At 41.7% G+C, this 18,189-nt stretch overlaps 1 protein-coding gene across 2 annotated transcripts in view; it reads right to left on the bottom strand.

The window, feature by feature from the left end:
* Window positions 1–16,994, bottom strand: part of PKD2 (polycystin 2, transient receptor potential cation channel) — a 58,690-nt gene extending 41,696 nt beyond the window's left edge. The window contains exons 1-2 of one of the 2 annotated variants that reach the window (XM_044946061.2): window positions 16,277–16,994; window positions 7,180–7,293 (exon numbers count right to left, since the gene is read on the bottom strand). In XM_044946061.2, coding sequence (XP_044801996.2) covers window positions 7,180–7,293; window positions 16,277–16,877 — 715 coding nt within the window. In that variant the 5' untranslated portion in view covers window positions 16,878–16,994. The remainder of the gene's footprint in view (window positions 1–7,179; window positions 7,294–16,276) is intronic. The other variant, XM_025290259.3, reaches the window with a different exon arrangement.
* Window positions 16,995–18,189: the final 1,195 nt, after the last annotated feature.

The raw sequence follows: 18,189 nt of genomic DNA, 5'->3' as shown, positions 1-18,189 counted from the left end.
AATTTTCAGGCAAGAATACTGGAGTGGATTGCCATGTCCTCCTCCAGGGGATCTTCCCAACCAAGGGATCAAACCCTTGGCTATTATGTTTCCTGCATTGGCAGGCAGCTTCTTTGCCACTAGCACCACCTGGGAAGCCCTAGGACATATCATACTGGATGATGATTATGTTGTTTCTTTCTCCATTTTCATTACTTCTTTAGCTACTAGAGAGTTAAGATTAAAGACTTTCCCACATTAATTGTTTATACTTCCTACTCTGTAAAATAGGTTTTATTTTCTATTCTGTAAAATATTTAGTGTAATCTTAGTGTTTTTCTCAGTGACTGATGGATAGTAAACATGTTAAAACGTTAAGCCTTTGTCGTATTTCTTGTAAGTATTCTTTACAACTGTTTTCTGCCTTTTAATTCTGTCTGTTCCTTTGATGTATAGAAATTATTAATTTCTATGATGTTGACTCAACTTCTCGTGTGATTTCTATTATTATGTTTAAACACAGGAGATTTAAACAATTGGAAGGACTGATGCTAAAGTGAAGCTCCAGTTCTTGGCCACCTTATGCAAAGAGCCAACTCATTGGAAAAGACCCTAATGCTGGGAAAGATTCAAGGCAAAAGGAGAAGGGGGAGGCAGAGGATGAGGTGATTAGATTGTATTATGGACTCAGTGGACATGAGCTTGAGTAAACTCTGGGAAATAATGAAAGACAGGGAAGCCTGACAGGATGCAATCCATTGGGTCACAAAGAGTCAGATACAACTTAGGGATTGAACAACAGCATATATGTAAGTACTTTGATGATCAATTCATAGGAGTCTTAGGTTTCAAGAAAGAATAAAATCTAAATGACAGGGAAAGTGGGAATACTTGGTATTTCCATGGTATTCCTATCCCCTTGGTTAATCAGACTGATTTTAAAGCCATAAGGGCTAGAACCAACACTGCTAAGGTGGAAAATAAGCTCTTTATGGGCACGTAACTGCTCCAAATGAATGTTCAATCAATTAGAACCTACAGTTCTGTAGAACCTACTGATGAGAGAAGTCAGCCATTGTCAATAATCTTTGGGACAAATTTTGCTCTTATTTACTATTATTAATATAATAAATGACAGCATCCTAGAACTTTTTGTGTATTACTCCTAATTGCCACTTTTAAAATAAGAATCTTTCAAAATAAGTACTCTACAGATGAGCAAATGAAGGCTCAGAAAGGTTAAATAACTTGCTCAGGTTTACCTAGAGTATAAGTGGTGGGATTTGAACCTAGATCTTTGCGATGCCAAAGAATCACATTTCCTACTATTTAGGCTGCCTTCTCGAACCCTATCTACCTCATATAAAGGGCTTCTAATATGCAAGGCACAAGGATAAGTACTTATCTTATTTGCCCACAGAGTAATGAGATGGATATTATTAGTAGTCTTTTGATATTGATATCACTGGTAAGATTTTAAAACTGGTAATTAAAAAGATGATTTTGAACAAAAGGGAAAGGACTCAATCACTAGGAGCCAGTAAGGCTCTGCTTGGAGTAAATCATGCCTACTTATCCTCACTTGCTTTTTAACTTGGTCAACAGCTGATAGACTAGCTGACAGATCAGAAGAGTGGTGGAGTTACTCAGGTAAGCATTTGAAAAAATCTTTCTTATTTCATGAGCAGTCTGAGCTAGAAGATAATATAATTCAGTGAACTCCACCCAAAGAGCTTTGACTAATGGACTGATGTTCTTAGACCAAATATTTTTGATTTATTAATTTACTAGGATAAGGACTTGGATAATATCAACTCTGTTGATGCTGTAAAGCTGAGAGGGCTAACTGATACATGAGATGGATGAATCTAGATCCAAGATAATTTCAACAGATTGGAATGAACAGATCCTAATGAGCTGAAATTGCACAGGGCTGAAAGGGAAGACCTTCAGTACATTCCAGGAAAAATACTCAAATACTAGCTGGGGGACACAGTGCTTTATAGTTTGTGGTGAAGAGACTAAGGAATGATGTATCCAAAGAGTCAGGCAATGCCAGGATGCACGGCCTGCGATGTAGTATTTGGATGAGAATGCCCATGGCCCCATGTCTCCACTCTTTCATGGTGAGGCTCGTGCTGTACGTTCAAAGACTACGATAAACTGCAGGAAATTTCTATCACGTGGGTTGTTTAAAAGTATGTCTCTAATCACATGATCAATAGTTAACAGAACTGGAAAGGTTTAACTTAGAGCAGACTTGGAGGAGATCGAATGTCTGTCTCCAAACTTCTGATGGGCTGGAGGAGAGACAAGGAAAAAGTCCTTGGTGTTAGGTGGGCTTGGAGAGTAGAACGAAGAGTGGAGGTTAGATGAGGATGGACTTTGGCTTCGCATAAGGAAGAACTTTCCAACACAGCCATAGAAAAATGAAATGAACTATTTCAAAGGAGTCAATTCCTTAATCTAGAACTCTTGCTCAGTCAGAGGCAGGATGACTGACCTTTTGGGAAAGATGCTGCCAGGCAAAGGAGGGAATTTTACCATTCAGAGGAGGCTTGATCCATGACTGCCAAAATTCCCTCTTACCAGAGATTCTATAATATTCTGAAAATAAAACTTGGATGTAAAAAAAGGGTAGCTGATATAAGAAAAAGTGATGAGTATGAAAAAGAACAAAAAGCATAAAAGTTCTAAAATAAACAAGAAATGACAAGTTAGTTATATGACAAGGTTGTTCCCTAAAACTCTAGCTAGCTATTTAGTTTATTTATCTGGCCTAGTTCCCAAACCTCGTCAGTGTATCTGAAAACTCACTTCTCTGAGCCACAGCTGGAAGGCTTTGACCTAGCAGATCTGGGCATGCTATAATTATAAAAAAAAATTCTCTCAATGATTCTGATGTTCAGGCAATTTGGGGGAACACTGAAATTTTAGACTTACTTATACAAATTTTTGTATTTTGCATAATAGATGTGTATGAATATGTGCTATGTTGAAAAAAACAGTAATAATAATGATTCTAATCTACCTGTTGAAATTTAAGGCCACTATAGTTTAGTATTTGGAATGCAAAGTAGGAAGTCAAGAGATACCTAAAGTCATAGGCAAGTTTGGCTTTGGAGTACAAAATGAAGCAGGGCAAAGGCTAACAGAGTTTTGCCAGGAAAACATATTGGTCATAGCAAACATCCTCTTCCAAAAACACAAAAGACGACTCTACACATGGAGATCACCAAACTGTCAATATCAAAATCAGATTGATTATATTCTTTGCAGTCAAAGATGGAGAAGCTCTATACAGTCAGCAAAAACAAGACTGGGAGCAGACTGTAGCTCAGACATGAACTACTTAAATTAATTAAATTCATACTTAAATTGGAGAAAGTAGGGAAAACCATCAGGCCAGTCAGGTATGACATAACGCAAATCCGTTACAATTATACAGTGGAAGTGACACATAGATTCAAGGGATTAGATCTGATAGACAGAGTGCCTGAAGAACTATGGACGGAGGTTCATGACATTGTACAAGGGGCAGTGATCAAAACCATCCCCAAGAAAAAGAAATGCAAAAAAGCAAAATGGTTGCCTGAGGAGGCCTTACAAACAGCTGAGAAAAGAAGAAAAGCAAAAGGCAAAGGAGAAAAGGAAAGATATATCCATTTGAATGCAGAGTTCCAAAGAATAGCAAGGAGAGATAAAAAAAGCCTTCTTCAGTGAACAATGCAAAGAAACAGAGGAAAACAACAGAATAGGAAAGACTAGAGATCTCTTCAAGAAAATTAGAGATACCAAGGAAACATTTCATGCAAAGATGGGCACAATAAAGGACAGAAACAGTATGGACCTAACAGAAGCAGATGATATTAAGAAGAGGTGGCAAGAATAAATAGAAGAACTATACAAAAAAAAGATCTTAATGACCCAGATAACCATGAACTGTGATCATTTACCTAGAGCCAGATATCTTGGAAGGTAAAGTCAAGTGGGCCTTAGGAAGCATCATGATGAAAGTGAGTGGAGATGAAGCAATTCCAGCTGAGCTGTTTCAAATTCTAAAAGATGATACTGTTAAAGTGCTGCACTCAATATGCCAACAAATTTGGAAAACTCAGCAGTGGCCACAGGACTGGAAAAGGTCTGTTTTCATTTCAATCCCAAAAAGGGGCAATGCCAAAGAACGTTCAAACTACCTCACAATTGCACTCATTTCACATGCTAGTAAAATAATGCTCAAAATTATCCAAGCTAGGCTTCAACAGTACATGAACTGAGAACTCCCAGATATTCAAGCTGGATTTTGAAAAGGCAGAGGAACCAGAGATCAAACTGCCAATATCTGTTGGATTATAGAAAAAACAAGAGAATTCCAGAAAAACATCTACTTCTGCTTTATTGACTATGCCAAAGCCTTTGACTGTGTGGATCACAACTGTGGAAACTCTTCAAGAGATGGGAATACCGGAGCACCTTACTGGCCTGATGAGAAACCTGTATGCAGGTCAAGAAGCAATAGTTAGACCAGACATGAAACAACAGACTGGTTCCAAATTGGGAAAGGAGTACCTCAAGGCTGTATACTGTCACCCTGCTTATTTAACTTATATGCAGAGTACCTCATGTGAAATGCTGGGCTGGATGAAGCACAAACTGGAATCAAGATTGCTGGTAGAAATATTAATAACCTCAGATATGCAGATGATACCACCCTTATGGCAGAAAGTGAAGAAGAACTAAAGAGCCTCTTGAAGGTGAAAGAGGAGAGTGAAAAGCCTGGCTTAAAACTCAACATTCAAAAAATGAAGATCATGGCTTCTGGTCCCATCACTTCATGGCAAATAAATGGGGAAACAATGAAAACAGTAAGAGACTTTATTTTCTTGGGCTCCAAAATTACTGATGATGGTGACTGCAGCCATGAAATTAAAAGACACTTGTTCCTTGGAAGAAAAGTTATAACAAACCTAGACAGCATATTAAAAAGCAGAGACGTTACTTTGCCCACAAAGGTCTGTCTAGCCAAAGCTATGGTTTCTCCAGTAGCGATGTACGGATGTGAGAGTTGGACCATACAGAAAGCAGAGTACCAAAGAATTGATGCTTTTGAACTGTGTTATTAGAGAAGACTCTTGAGAGTCCCTTGGACTGCAAGATCAAACCAGTCAATCCTAAAGGAAATCAGTCCTGAATATTCATTGGAAGGACTGATGTTCAAGCTGAAGCTCCAATACTTTGGCCACCTTATGCAAAGAACCAACACATTAGAAAAGATCCTGATGCTGGGAAAGATTGAAGGCAGGAGGGGAAAGGGACAATAGAGGACAAGATGGTTGGATGGCATCACCGACTCAATGGACATGAGTTTGAGCAAGCTCTGGGAGATGGTGAAGGACAGACAAGCCTGGCATGCTGCAATCCATGGGGTTGCAAAGAGTTGGACATGACTGAGTGACTGGACAAAAACAACATAGTTTAATATTTAAGCACCATTTCTACAGTGGAAGCAAACTTGCCTTTAGTATTTATTCTAAGATCTAACAGCATAGAACATAAAAGCTCAAAATATCCCATCTCTTGCTTTATAACCTTTAAAGAACTAAATAGATCATTTGTAGATTTTCAGCACTGCCTAGATAACACATGTTTTCAGAAGTAATGAAAGATTTTTTCCTAAACAAATAACAGAAATTTTCAGATAATTAGGTAGAAAAAAGCAAGAAAATGGATGTTGTTCAGACATATATGTTGTTGTTTAGTTGCTAAGTCGTGTCCACCTTTCTTGTGACCCCATGGACTATAGCCCACCAGACTCCTCTGTCCATGGGATGTCCCAGGTGAGAATACTGGAGTGGGTAGCCATTTCCTTCTCCAGGGGATCTTCTTGACCCAGGGATCTAACCTGTGTCTCCTGCATTTCAGGGGGATTCTTTAACACTGAACCACCAGGGAAGCCCCTCATACATATACACTTTTTAGCTTAACTAACTTCCCCCACCCCCTTAAGTTCCCATGTGGATAGGCAAAGTCTCAGAAAGTGTAAGAAGTCATGCTATGTTAAAGCTCATTAAAAGCTTACTAGTATTAATAAAAACCTGTGTGGGGATGTTAAATAAATCAATATTTAATTTCTTAAAATTACAAATATCAAAACTTAAATGTTTCCTTAATCTTTTATGTTCAACTTACACATCTTCTTATAAATCTAGTTAAAAAAAACCATTTTTTAAGGAAGCTTTTAGCACTCAGTTAAATTCAAGGTGGTCAATTTTAATATAATAAGAATGGCATTATTAAAGTATTGATTAAATCCTAACTCTCTCCACTTACAAAGAAGGGGATACTTTCCAAGAATAGTGTCGGTTTTTAAGCATTTCTTAGTGGACACTGTAAGAACAAACTCCTTTCCCTGAGGAATATACTAAGAGGGCCTTTGGTCATAAACCTGTTTCCTCTCTGTTCTCATAAAGGGCTTCAGATGGGACAGGACAGCACTCTATCATCATCCTTTGATTCAGAGGTAATCCATTGCCTGTGACTTTCTGGATTTTGAGGCACATGGTTTCAAAGACATGTTTTTTAGCTAAGGCATCCCTCCCCAGTTCTCAGAGGATGTGGGTATGTATTGAAAGAAGAAGGAGATGAGTCTGCAGTAAGTTTCCTGTAGAGTGAAAATCCACAGTTACTGAAGATTTGAAGAAATAATGAGAATGAAGGCATTCACACAACACATCCAAATCCAGAAAAAGGGGACTTTTAAATATATAGAGCCATAAAAGCAATATTAGGTGACACTATATGTATTTTCTGAAAGTTAAACTACATACTCAATTCCTTTACAGACTTTACACTAACTGACGTAGTGATACTGACACTATAATTATCGCTCAAACATCTAACACAAAAGTCCTTTTACTTGGTTCCTTGATATCTGGGCGTCTTGGTGTCTGCTCCGTGCATGTCATAGCGAAAATGGTCACAGCTGATAATAAAGTGGCCGATCAGATAATGCCAAATTTTGATCAACGTTTATCTGAGGAGAGATGAGAACTTAACCAAATTCTAAACTAGAATTAATAACAGAGAAGAGAACTTCTGAAGTAACTGTTTAGGTGCATCCATAGGTCCTTTTAGTCATGATTTTGACAGGGCAAATATTTTCAAAACTTTTCCTCTATTGGAAGGAAATGTTCTACTTACAGATGCACAAGACTATGAGAAAAAGGAGGTATGTGGCCAGTTCCCGTAAAACACTTTTAAGGTATTTCTCTCGGTCAGTGCTGCTTTCCTCCATGAGTCTTGTTCCCCAGAGACCTTTAAAATAATAATAAAAGATGTCATTTTATTTTTCAAAAATCTCATGAATGGTGAAAGAAAAAAATACATAAAAATAGTATACTTTAAGGGTTTTCCTGTTTCTTTTTTTTTTTTTTTAGCATGCTCTAAAAAAACTGAGAAATGGTTTTAGTAGAAGTACCTTTAATTTGGGAATACATCAGTCTCCACTGTCTCACCTCCACAAGATGTGCAAAACACAAGGCAACAATCTGATCACTGTCTAAGCTCCCAACCTCATTAGAAAATATCTTAGTAAAAAATTAGAAAGAGAAGAGGAAATTTGGGCAGCCTGTGAAAGGAGGTTAAATAATTGTGCATACATATCAGCTCTTCCTATATGCAGGAGGAATTATCATACTACTAAATTAATTATCCTCTTAAGTAACTACATTGTAAAGGATACCTTTTAGGTCACCTCTGATAAAAAGAAGTCCTGGTTGGAGCATCACTTCATCGTGGAAACATCTATCAATATTCTAACACACTGGTATAAAATCTCTGCTCTGTACCCATTTTTGCCTTTTAAGAAATTCAACGCTGAGTGATTACACTAAATATGCTTAGCTGAACAGATTTTTAAAATTTCAATTAGCAGATGATTTTTAAATTAAAAGCAACAACTCATCCGCCTTCTCTCTCTCTCTTTGGAGAAAGAGTAAAATCAGCAACCGTGCTCCATATTTTAGCAGATGGAAAAAGTGTTGGGCCAGCTGAGCAAAGATGACATAAGCCTTGGTGAGCTGGCTGGAGAGAGATCCCGCAGTTTTGGACGCGGCCAGCAGACAGACATGGTGGCCGTCCAAACCCCCGCTAGTGAACAATGTGGTCAAGTCACATTACTAGTTACTTGGAAGAGCCTTAGCATTTTCCAAAAAAGACAAACCTCTCAATCCTTTTTGTTAGATTAACTCGGCTGTTAATGGCAAATTGCCTCCCACTTGAGTCCACAGACTTTAACCCCTTCCTCATGGAAACTCACACAGCCACTGACGCCACAATCAAGCCACAGAGAATGGGGGGAATGGTATATGGTCTTGCACTCGGAAGAAATGACTTCATCTCTAGTGTTTATGTACTTTTTAAGTCTTATAATCATACATTAGTTCTACTCCTAAATTGGGGTATTTCATTTCCTTTTCTTTTTCTCTCCCAAATTTCTTTTGGAAAAATCAGCATCTGCCTTCAAAGACACTGTGTTACGCGTCCTGGGTTTCACCACCCCAAAAGTGGAGCATAACTTATGACCAGGTTTGCTTCTGCCAAGATCTGGTAGTTGTCAGGGAATTACTCACTCAGAAGAAATGCAGCAAGTAGAATGTTTGTTCGCCGAAACTCTATCATATTAAAGAATTATTACAAATTTAGATGACATGGAAAATTACAACTCAGAATAACACAGAGGCAGCCAAATATTAGGCTCAGTAGCCCTGGACACGACCACACCATTTCTTTGAGTGTATTTCTTTTGGAGGCCAGGCCTAAAATATACACATAAGTGGAAATTGCTAGTCCCTTGACCATCAGGAGAGACGGCTGCCTTGCTTCACTTGGTCAGTGATTTCACTCTTTCCCATGGTTTATAAACAATTATGCACTAAGGAAAAGTCATAGTTCTTAATATTTACAAATGGTTTTGCTTGACCTATAAATAGAAAAACCAAACTCCTATCAAATTTTCTTTAAGCTAAATTTGCAAGAGTTGATAGTAATTTAATTCTAGCCCTTGAAGGAAACATTTCAAACAAAAAGAAGCCCTTTTATTTATATTTTATAAAAATGTATTTCTATGCATTTACTTTTTCTAAATTACTCTACCTACCTCCTCAAATATGTATTGCTATAAAAATTTCATACAGTTTCCCTATTGGGTGTATATATGTAGGGTCAGTCTTCGGATACAGGGAACCCCTCACATCTTGATGGGTAAGAAATGGCTGCAACTACAAATGGGAAAAATAGCTGTCCTATAGCCAACATGTTTCCCGTGTTTAGCAAGAATGATACAATAGGAATGGTTAATGGTAGAGTTCAAGTCCAAAATGGCAGCATTCTTCAAAAGTAACTCTTGTCTTTTCCCATCATTGTCCCAGCTGTGGACGGAGTACCTAAAGGTACTCACGTTCTGTAGATAACGTGTCTCCATCTGTTAGGAGACTGTGATCTGAGAAGACAGGGGACAATACGCAATTTCCTTCCTGTGTAAGAAGGTGCTTAGTCAATGCCAGAGCCCAAAGTCAGAGCACATTACCTAAATAGTGTTCCTTATTAATATGCATATGGGGAATCCTGAGATGGATAATCCAAAACAGCAAAAATGTCTCCAACATAACTGACTTTGATGGGGCTTCCCTGGTGGTCCAGTGGTTGGGACTTTGCCTTCTAATGCAGGGGATGTGGGTTTGATCTCTGGTCGGGGAGCTACGATCCCACCTGCCTTGCAGTCAAAAAACATAAAACGGAAGCAGTATCGTAACAAATTCAATAAAAGACGTTAAAAAAAAAAAAAGGTCTACAAAAAAAAAATCTTAAAAAAAAAACTGCAGGCTTCCAATGCAAGGGTCATGGGTTCAATCCCTGGTTGGAGAACTAAGATCCCAAAGGCTGTGTGGCGCAGCCAAAAAAAAATTTTGAAAAAATTCCATTTTGCAACTCTTTTATCCAAATGCTTCTAAGTGAAAGTCTCTCAGTCGTATCCGACTCTTTGAGACCCCTTGGACTGTACAGTCCAAGGAATCCTCCAGGTCAGAATACTGGAGTGGGTAGCCTTTCCCTTTTCCAGGGGATTTTCCCAACCCAGGAGTCAAACCCAGGTCTCCTGCATTACAGGTGGATTCTTTACAAGCTGAGCCATAAGGGAAGCCCAAGGATACTGGAGAGGGTAGCCTGTCCCTTCTCCAGAGGATCTTCCTAACCCAGGAATTGAACCGGGGTCTCCTGCATTGCAGGCATATTCTTCATCAACTGAGCTATCAGGGAAGCCCAAATGCTTCTAAGCCCTTTTTATTTTGCAATTTATAAAAAATATCACAGTGAGAACGATATAATGAACTCTCATGTATCCCTCACCCAGCTTTAACAATTACCATCAACTCCACACCAACCTTGATTCTTCAAAATCCTCACCGACTCCTCAATTTTTTTTGTTGTTTCTTTGTATTTTTTTTTTTTGGTTATGCCACAGGGCATGTAGGCTCTTAGTTCCCTGACTAGGGATGAAGCCCCTTTCATTGGAAGCACTGAGCCTTAACCACTGGACTGCCAAGGAAGTCCTCCTCAATTATTTTGAAACTAATTGCAGTGATCATATCATCTCATCTTGTTAATATAATATCTCTCAGTTCTATGGTAAAAAGATTCAGTGTGGATCTTTTGCCTCACATTAACTCTGTCTCATCTGAAATGCATTAACCTCCTCAGGACTCCTTGATCATGACAAGGTGTGGTGGGGGGTCTGGAGTCTGCTGCTGCTGCTGTTAAGTCGCTTCAATCGTGTCCGACTGTGTGCGACCCCATAGATGGCAGCCCACCAGGCTCCTCCGTCCCTGGGATTTTCCAGGCAAGAGTACTGGAGTGGGTTGCCCGTGCCTTCTCTGTCTGGAGTCTGAGCTGTGTTTAAATGAAGCATCAGCCCTTAGGAGCTATGAGACCTTAACTTCAAACCATGAGCCTTCACTTCCTCATTTGGAAACGGGATAAGAGTACTTCTCCATGGGGTTGCTCTGGGAATAAGAAATTTTATATGTGTACAGCATTTAGAGTGGTTGGAAAAGGCCCATTTATGGTTTCAGAAATAGGTTCAAATTTGGGAGACATCCTACTTCTGATGCTAAGTTGGTGTGAAGACTCAAATCCATGCAGACTTTGAAGTCACTGTGAATAGCCCGACAGAATTCTCATTGGATTCATGTCATAAAAGAATCCCGTTTTTTGTGGACACATGTGGACCTTGCGTAGAAAGATGAATACAATCCTTTCTAATAGTCATTTGAATTGTTTGGACACCTTCAGAAAGGGAAGTGACTTTTTATTATTGGTCCATTTTCTATAGAACAGTCAGTTGCTACTTTAAATGATACTGACTTTTGAGCCTCCAATTCTTAGGCAGCCTCCTCCTGAGGTGAAGACAGGAATGTGTCACAGATTACATGCATATTCCACAGACAACTTACACTCACATGCCCCAAACTGAGATTTCTGTCTTTTTTCCTTTATCTAGAAAACTGTTTTCCCTGTGGCTAAATAGGTGGGTTAATGGTACCAAGTCAGAAACACGGGTTTCATTTTAGAATAGGCCCTTTTCATAACCCTCACATGGGGCTGGACCACAATTCTGATGGGTTCTGCCTCTCTTTAATCTAGCTTTCTTCCATCCCAGCTCACAATCCTTGGCTGCAGCCTTTGTCACCTTTTCCTAACCTGTTCTCCACTCACCCCATTCCCTACATCCTTGCTAGAATCATCTTCAGATTGGCATGTGACTGTATCAGTCCCCTGCTTGAAGCCCTCACTGTCTGTCTATAGGAAAAAGTATTAATACCAATGAGGTACCAGCCATCTTGGTCTTACTTCTGCTATTCTTCCCTTCCCAACTCCCCTCACTGAATTCTTCAAAATGTTACTCTAGTTTTACTTCTAACCTCCCCAGATAGAACTAACTGGTCCTCTCTTCTTTGGGTACCCGCCATATCTGGGACCTGGCACTGCAATTATTTACTTACATCTGTGGTCCCCCTACTAAACTCTAAACTCCTTGGGAATTGGGACCTTATATTATTCATCTCTGTATCCCTAGTACCTACCACAGAGGAGATGCTCCATAAATGTTTGTTGACTGCACAAATTCTGTTACTAGCAGAGTCTTATCATACCTCACAGAGTAACAGCCCTCCCTCAAACAAAATCCCCTCACAATGAAAATACAAAGTCTCATTTGTTCACAATTATAGTGCAAATAAAAAGGGGAAAAGGAAGAAATTATGGAGTGAGGGTTGGATTAAAAATACAGGGAAAGTCATAATAGCCAAAAGGTAGAAACAACCCAAATGTTCATCAACTGATGAATGCTGCTGCTGCTGCTAAGTCGCTTCAGTCGTGTCCGACTCTGTGCCACCCCATAGACGGCAGCCCACCAAGCTCCCCCATCCCTGGGATTCTCCAGGCAAGAACACTGGAGTGGGTTGACATTTCCTTCTCCAATGCAGGAAAGTGAAAGTGAAGTCACTCAGTCGTGTCCAACTCTTAGTGACCCCATAGACTGCAGCCTACCAGGCTCCTCCGTCCGTGGGATTTTCCAGGCAAGAATACTGGAGTGGGGTGCCATTGCCTTCTCCCAACTGATGAATGGATAAACAAAATGTGTTGTATACATACAAGAGGATACTATTAAGTCATCAAAACAAATGAAGTTCAGATACATGCTACAACATTGATAAATGTTAAAAAACATTATACTAAGCGAAATAAGCCAGATGTGAAAGGACAATAACTGTATTATTCCACTAATATGAGGTACCTAGAACAGGAAATTGGAGGGGGAAATGGCAACCCACTCCAGAATTCTTGCCTAGAGAATCCCAGGGACGGGGGAGCCTGGTGGGCTGCCGTCTATGGGGTCGCACAGTGTTGGACACGACTGAAGCGATTTAGCAGCAGCAGCAGCAGCAGAACAGGAAAATTCATTGAGACAGAGAGGCTGCAGGGCAGGGAAGAAAAGGGGAGTTGGGAGTTAGTATTTAATGGGCAGACTTGTTTGGGATGATGAAAAAGTTCTGGACATGGACAGTGATGACGTATGTCTGAAACAGTAAACAGAAAGTGACTTTAATAAATTGATACATCCATAAAACACATTCAACTTTGGAAATTCAGAAAATCTGATAACTCATATAGAGTCTCAAATTTTATCTCTGCGTTAAAAAGTGTTTGCAAAGAAAAAAGTAAACAAGATCATTGAGTTGGAGATGCTTTTAAGCTTGGAGCAGTCTTTCGATCTTTTAGCCTTCTTTTTTTGCCTCTGGTCCAGGTCATCACCTCCCCTTCACTGGCTGCCCGCTACCTCGTCCTCCTGCCTCCCTATCTCCCTCTGTAAGCGCTCCTGCACAGCACGAGGCCTGACTCATATTCCCTTTTGGCATGTTCTGCTCCTGCTCAAAAACTTTCAACTGCTTCTTAATATTTAGAGGTAATTTCTTAATTCCTTGGTTAGACACAATGCTTTCCATAATCAGGCCTCAAACTTCTTCTTTGCCATCTTACTCCTGCTAAGAGAATAGATCTATTCAGTGTCCAAGGAGAAATGATCATTTGTTTTCCCACTCAGATTCGTGTCATTAAACAACATGCTGAAGCTAGAAGGGAACTTGAAGATTAGGTTCAACTCTTCCATTTTATAAATGACAAACAAAGGTTAGGAAGTCTGATGTGAGACCTCCAGGGAAGCGCCTGAAAACGCCAAACTTGAGTTTGGCTCCTATCTTTAGAAATTCCAAGTCACTCTCTCTCTTCTGACCCTGCTGCTGCTAAGTCGCTTCAGTCATGTCCAACTCTGTGCGACCCCATAGACAGCAGCCCACCAGGCTCCCCCATCCCTGGGATTCTCCAGGCAAGAACACTGGAGTGGGTTGCCATTTCCTTCTCCACTTCTGACCCTGGGCACTACTTATATAATGCACTAAAGATTTCTGTCATTGTATCCCAAGACGGGGGTTCGATCACTGATAGCTCAGTGGTAAAGAATCTGCCTGCCAATGCAGGAGACTCAGGTTTGATCCCTGGGTTGGGAAGATCCCCTGGAGAAGGAAATGACAACCCACTCCAGTATTCTTGCCTGGGAAAATCCATGGACAGAGGAGCCTGGCAGGCTAGTCCATGGGATCACAAGAGTCAGACATGACTTAGTGACTAAACAACAATAACAATATCCTATGAGGGGAAAAAAATCACAATTTATTCATGGTTACTCATTTCACATTTCTGGGTTTCCGTCCATAGGTAAATGGTGATATATTATTTTAGTTCTTTCTTTTTTTTTGGTGGCAACTAGCACAGTCTATTTTCACAGTAGGTACTACTAATTATCTAACAAAGGTTATTTAATAAGTGACAAGGATATCAATTATATTTCTTCACAAAGTAATAAAATTTATTTCTAAAATTTTCTATAAAAAAAAGATTCTCATGATTCTACTCTCCTAATTGATAAGATTAGGAGATCTTATCAACCATTGATAAAGTTGGACCAGAAGTTTTACTATTACTTTATTCACTGTAAATTTTCTGAAACTTTTCTTTAAAAGAAATAAACTTACATATGCATTCACATATTTCACGTAGTTATATTCCATTACTGAGCTTTTTCAGACAATATGAAATGTGTTATTAAATACTTAAGCTGAGTTAAAAGGATCATGACTTTACATTACTTATTAACTTATAAGAAACCCCTCATTTCAGTGAATATTTTAAAAAGCACAATTAGTACAAAGTAAAATAATATAAATTTTGTTTGAATACAATTTGGAACCTTAAAAAAGTATTAATGAGTTTTTTCACTAATCTTCTCACACAGGTGACTAAAAAGGATCTTTTGATCCCCACCATGCCCTGAATCAATTAAACTAGCATAATCACTACGTAAGAGCACCAAAATGTAGAAATCCATGATTTAATCTCTACTTATGAAGCACTCACAACATGGCAGACTTGCTACATATTTTATGTCTCGTCTCATTTAATTTTCCCATGTCAAGAGCTAAGTATTATGATTATGTCTTTTTTAAAACAAAATAAAAAAAACTGGAGATCAGAGCGGTTAAGCAGTTTGCTAGAGGTCATTCAGTCAATGTGTGGTAGAACTGGGATTCAGGTACAAGCCTGACTTGGTATTAATCATATTGCTATGAAAATACCTGGATAGTTTTTTGTGCAAGATTTTCAAAACTGACAGGAACGGAAGGGAAGGGAGAATTTCAAAAGACTGAGACTGAAAAAACTCTTAAAACTAGAGATTAAAATCATTTGGATGGTAAGAGCAAATGCAACTCTTTTCCAAGGATGCCTCTGACAAAACTTTGCAAAAACAGGATCCCATCTGCTCCTGGAAAATTTGTGTCTTCTTAAAAGGCACTGGCAAGTTTTGAAAATTCCTTTCCTGCCTTTTGGAGAGCTGGGTGCACCAAACTGACATATTTCCACACAGCTGGTATCTGATGACTTCACTGTTTCATTGGAATGTCAAAGAACATTAATTTAGTTATTTAAAAACATACTTTCAAGTTTTTCAAACAATGTTAACATTTACTTTGCAACTGTTTAGGGGAAAAAAATGCCTAGACTTAGAAATGGCCAAATAACTGTTTTCCTAAGCATTGTATTCTATTCGTAGTGTTCTCAACAGCTCCCTCTCCCCTAAACAACCACAGACATCACCAAAACAACATCAGTGACTACCCAATGACACTCCTCCCACAACCGGGACACTGTTGCTTACCCTTTCCAGAACGGGATAAGGGGCAACAGGGCATCCAGGCCAGTGGAAGACCATGGGTGCTAGCACAGAATTTTCGTTTTTATTTAGTGAAATTAGCAAATATGCAGTTGCAACCACCATTAGCTGTCTTAGAATATTTTTTCCCCCTACAAGATAAAAAAAAAATCTTCAGATGTACCCTCTTTACTCTAATACGACTTTCACTTATTTCCAAAGGCAAACATAAGATGACAGATCTTCTTTTAGAAGGAGGTATCCAATAAATTTGCACCAACAAGGGCGCCGTGGAATTCCGCGCTAGGTACCGGAAATAGAGCAGAATTAGCAGAGGTGGGGAAGACGCTTCCAAGGGAGGCGGGGACGCAAAGGGGATGCGAGCTGGAGCCCGGGAGAGCTGCCCTCAGCGGGAATGGCTCCGACAGCACCCGCAGTTCTGGTCTGTGCATCAGCTGCTGAGGGTCGCGCTCTTACCTCGCAGCCCGCGAACGAGTCTCTCGGCCCAGGCCACTCGGGGATGCTGCCCGTCCAGGGGGAGGTGGCGATGCAGCGGGTCCCCGCCGCCGGCGGGGCTGGGACTCTGCGGGCCCTGGTCCTCTCGCTGACGCCGCCTCCCGCTCGGATGGCCCGCACCGTGGTAGCCCCCCAGCCCCCGGCCCCGGGCGCCCGCGGAGCTCACGGCCGAGGAGGAGGCCGACCTCCTGCTGCCGGGGCGCCACTCTACGTCCATCTCCACCACCATTCCCCCTTCTTCTCCCTCGACCTCCTCTTCCTCCTCTTCCTCCTCGGCCTCGAAGCCCGGGTTGTCGCGGCTCCACGCCTGCCGCGAGCATGACGAGAGCGGAGGAGATGGGGAGGCCGAGGCTCCGGCCGGGGGATCCCGCGCGGCCGCCTGCCGGATGCGCTCCATCTCGATCTCCAGGCCCCTCTGCTCGCGGAGGCCGCCCGGGACAGCGAGGCCGGCGCCGGCAATCGCGCCGCCCGCCATCAGCCGCCCGGGGCCCGGCGCTCGAGGGGCCGGCGACCGCCTTGCGTCCCCGGGCTGCTGCGGCTGCACGCGGCTCGAGTTAACCATCGCGGTCACTGGTGCCCGGGGAGCCCTCGCCGCGCGCCGTCCTCGGCGCCGCCTGCCGCAGGAGCCATGTTCCTTTCTTCCTTGGGCCCGCCGCCTCCTGCTCCCCGCCCCCGACCTCCCCGCAGTCCCGCGTCCCTCTCCCGCCCCCTCGGCCCGCCTCCCGCTAGCCTCGCCTCGCCCAGCGGCCGCGGCGCGCTGCAGGGGGAGGCGCGAGGAAGCCGCCCCCGCAGGCGGCCCGCTCTGGGAGCGGCGTCCGGGCCGGAGTTCCAAGTGCAGCCAGAGCCCGGGCGCGGGCGCCCACATTCCATTCCAGTGGAAGGGCTCGGGCGGGGTGCGAGTCGCTGACCCGCCCCCTTGCCTGCCCGCAGGGAAAGGGTTTCAGGAGCTGTCACTGCCTGCGTGACTTGAGATAATGCTTGGGTCCCCGTTACCCGCCAGTCACTTCTACCTCGATTGACCAAAGTGCGGGGAGAGAGGTAAACCACTTTATGAGATAGTGAGAAAAAACGAGATCCAGCCTGAACTGATGTCTGCACCAGGGGCAAAATCTTTCCTTCATCTGAAAACTGTCAATACTGACAAACTCCTAGCGCTGACTTCCTTGGCCTTTGGAGGGCGGCCCTCCTCGCCCCGAATTCTGCTGCTTTTTGGATGGTCTCTTTGGTTGGCTTCCTTCTCCACACTTTGTGGGGACCCCAAGAATATGGTCCTGGGGCTTCTGAATGGCTGGTGCTCCGCGTGAGGTCCGCCGATCCCTTCCCACCACACCACCACCCGTGACTAGTGGAATCCTACACATCCAGCTCGACACTCTGCAGTTGTCTCAAACTTCATTCATCCCAAACGACATTTATTATTTATTATCTTTTCACCTCTTCTCTAAGCCTGCTTCACCTTCTGTATCCCCGGTTGAGATCTGAGGCATCCCTCAACTACCCAAACTACACTTCATGTTATCCTCACCTACCTACTCTTGTCCTACACTTCATTTTCCCCATACTGTCTTCTGCCCCACAAATATCTCTCGGATAGGACCTCTGATACTCATTCCTATTGTCAATGATTTTTGTCCAGGGCCCTTAGAGCTTGTTTTATTCTTCATTGGAACAATGGATCTGCCAACTCCACCTTCCTTCTCCTGATATCTACTGTTTCCAAATTATGTTCTGGAACCAAACCTATTCCTGTCACATTGATGCTTAGACCTCTATGGAGGCTTCTGACAGCCTAAAGGATAGCATTTAATTTCTGTAGTTTGACAGTAAATTTTCACAATCTGCTCCTATATTTTTTGCTAGGGTTGTCATAACAA

The sequence above is a fragment of the Bubalus bubalis genome, chromosome 7 (genome assembly GCF_019923935.1).
Source record: "Bubalus bubalis isolate 160015118507 breed Murrah chromosome 7, NDDB_SH_1, whole genome shotgun sequence".
Classification (NCBI taxonomy): domain Eukaryota; kingdom Metazoa; phylum Chordata; class Mammalia; order Artiodactyla; family Bovidae; genus Bubalus; species Bubalus bubalis.
This window is presented reverse-complemented; position numbering and strand designations above follow the sequence as displayed.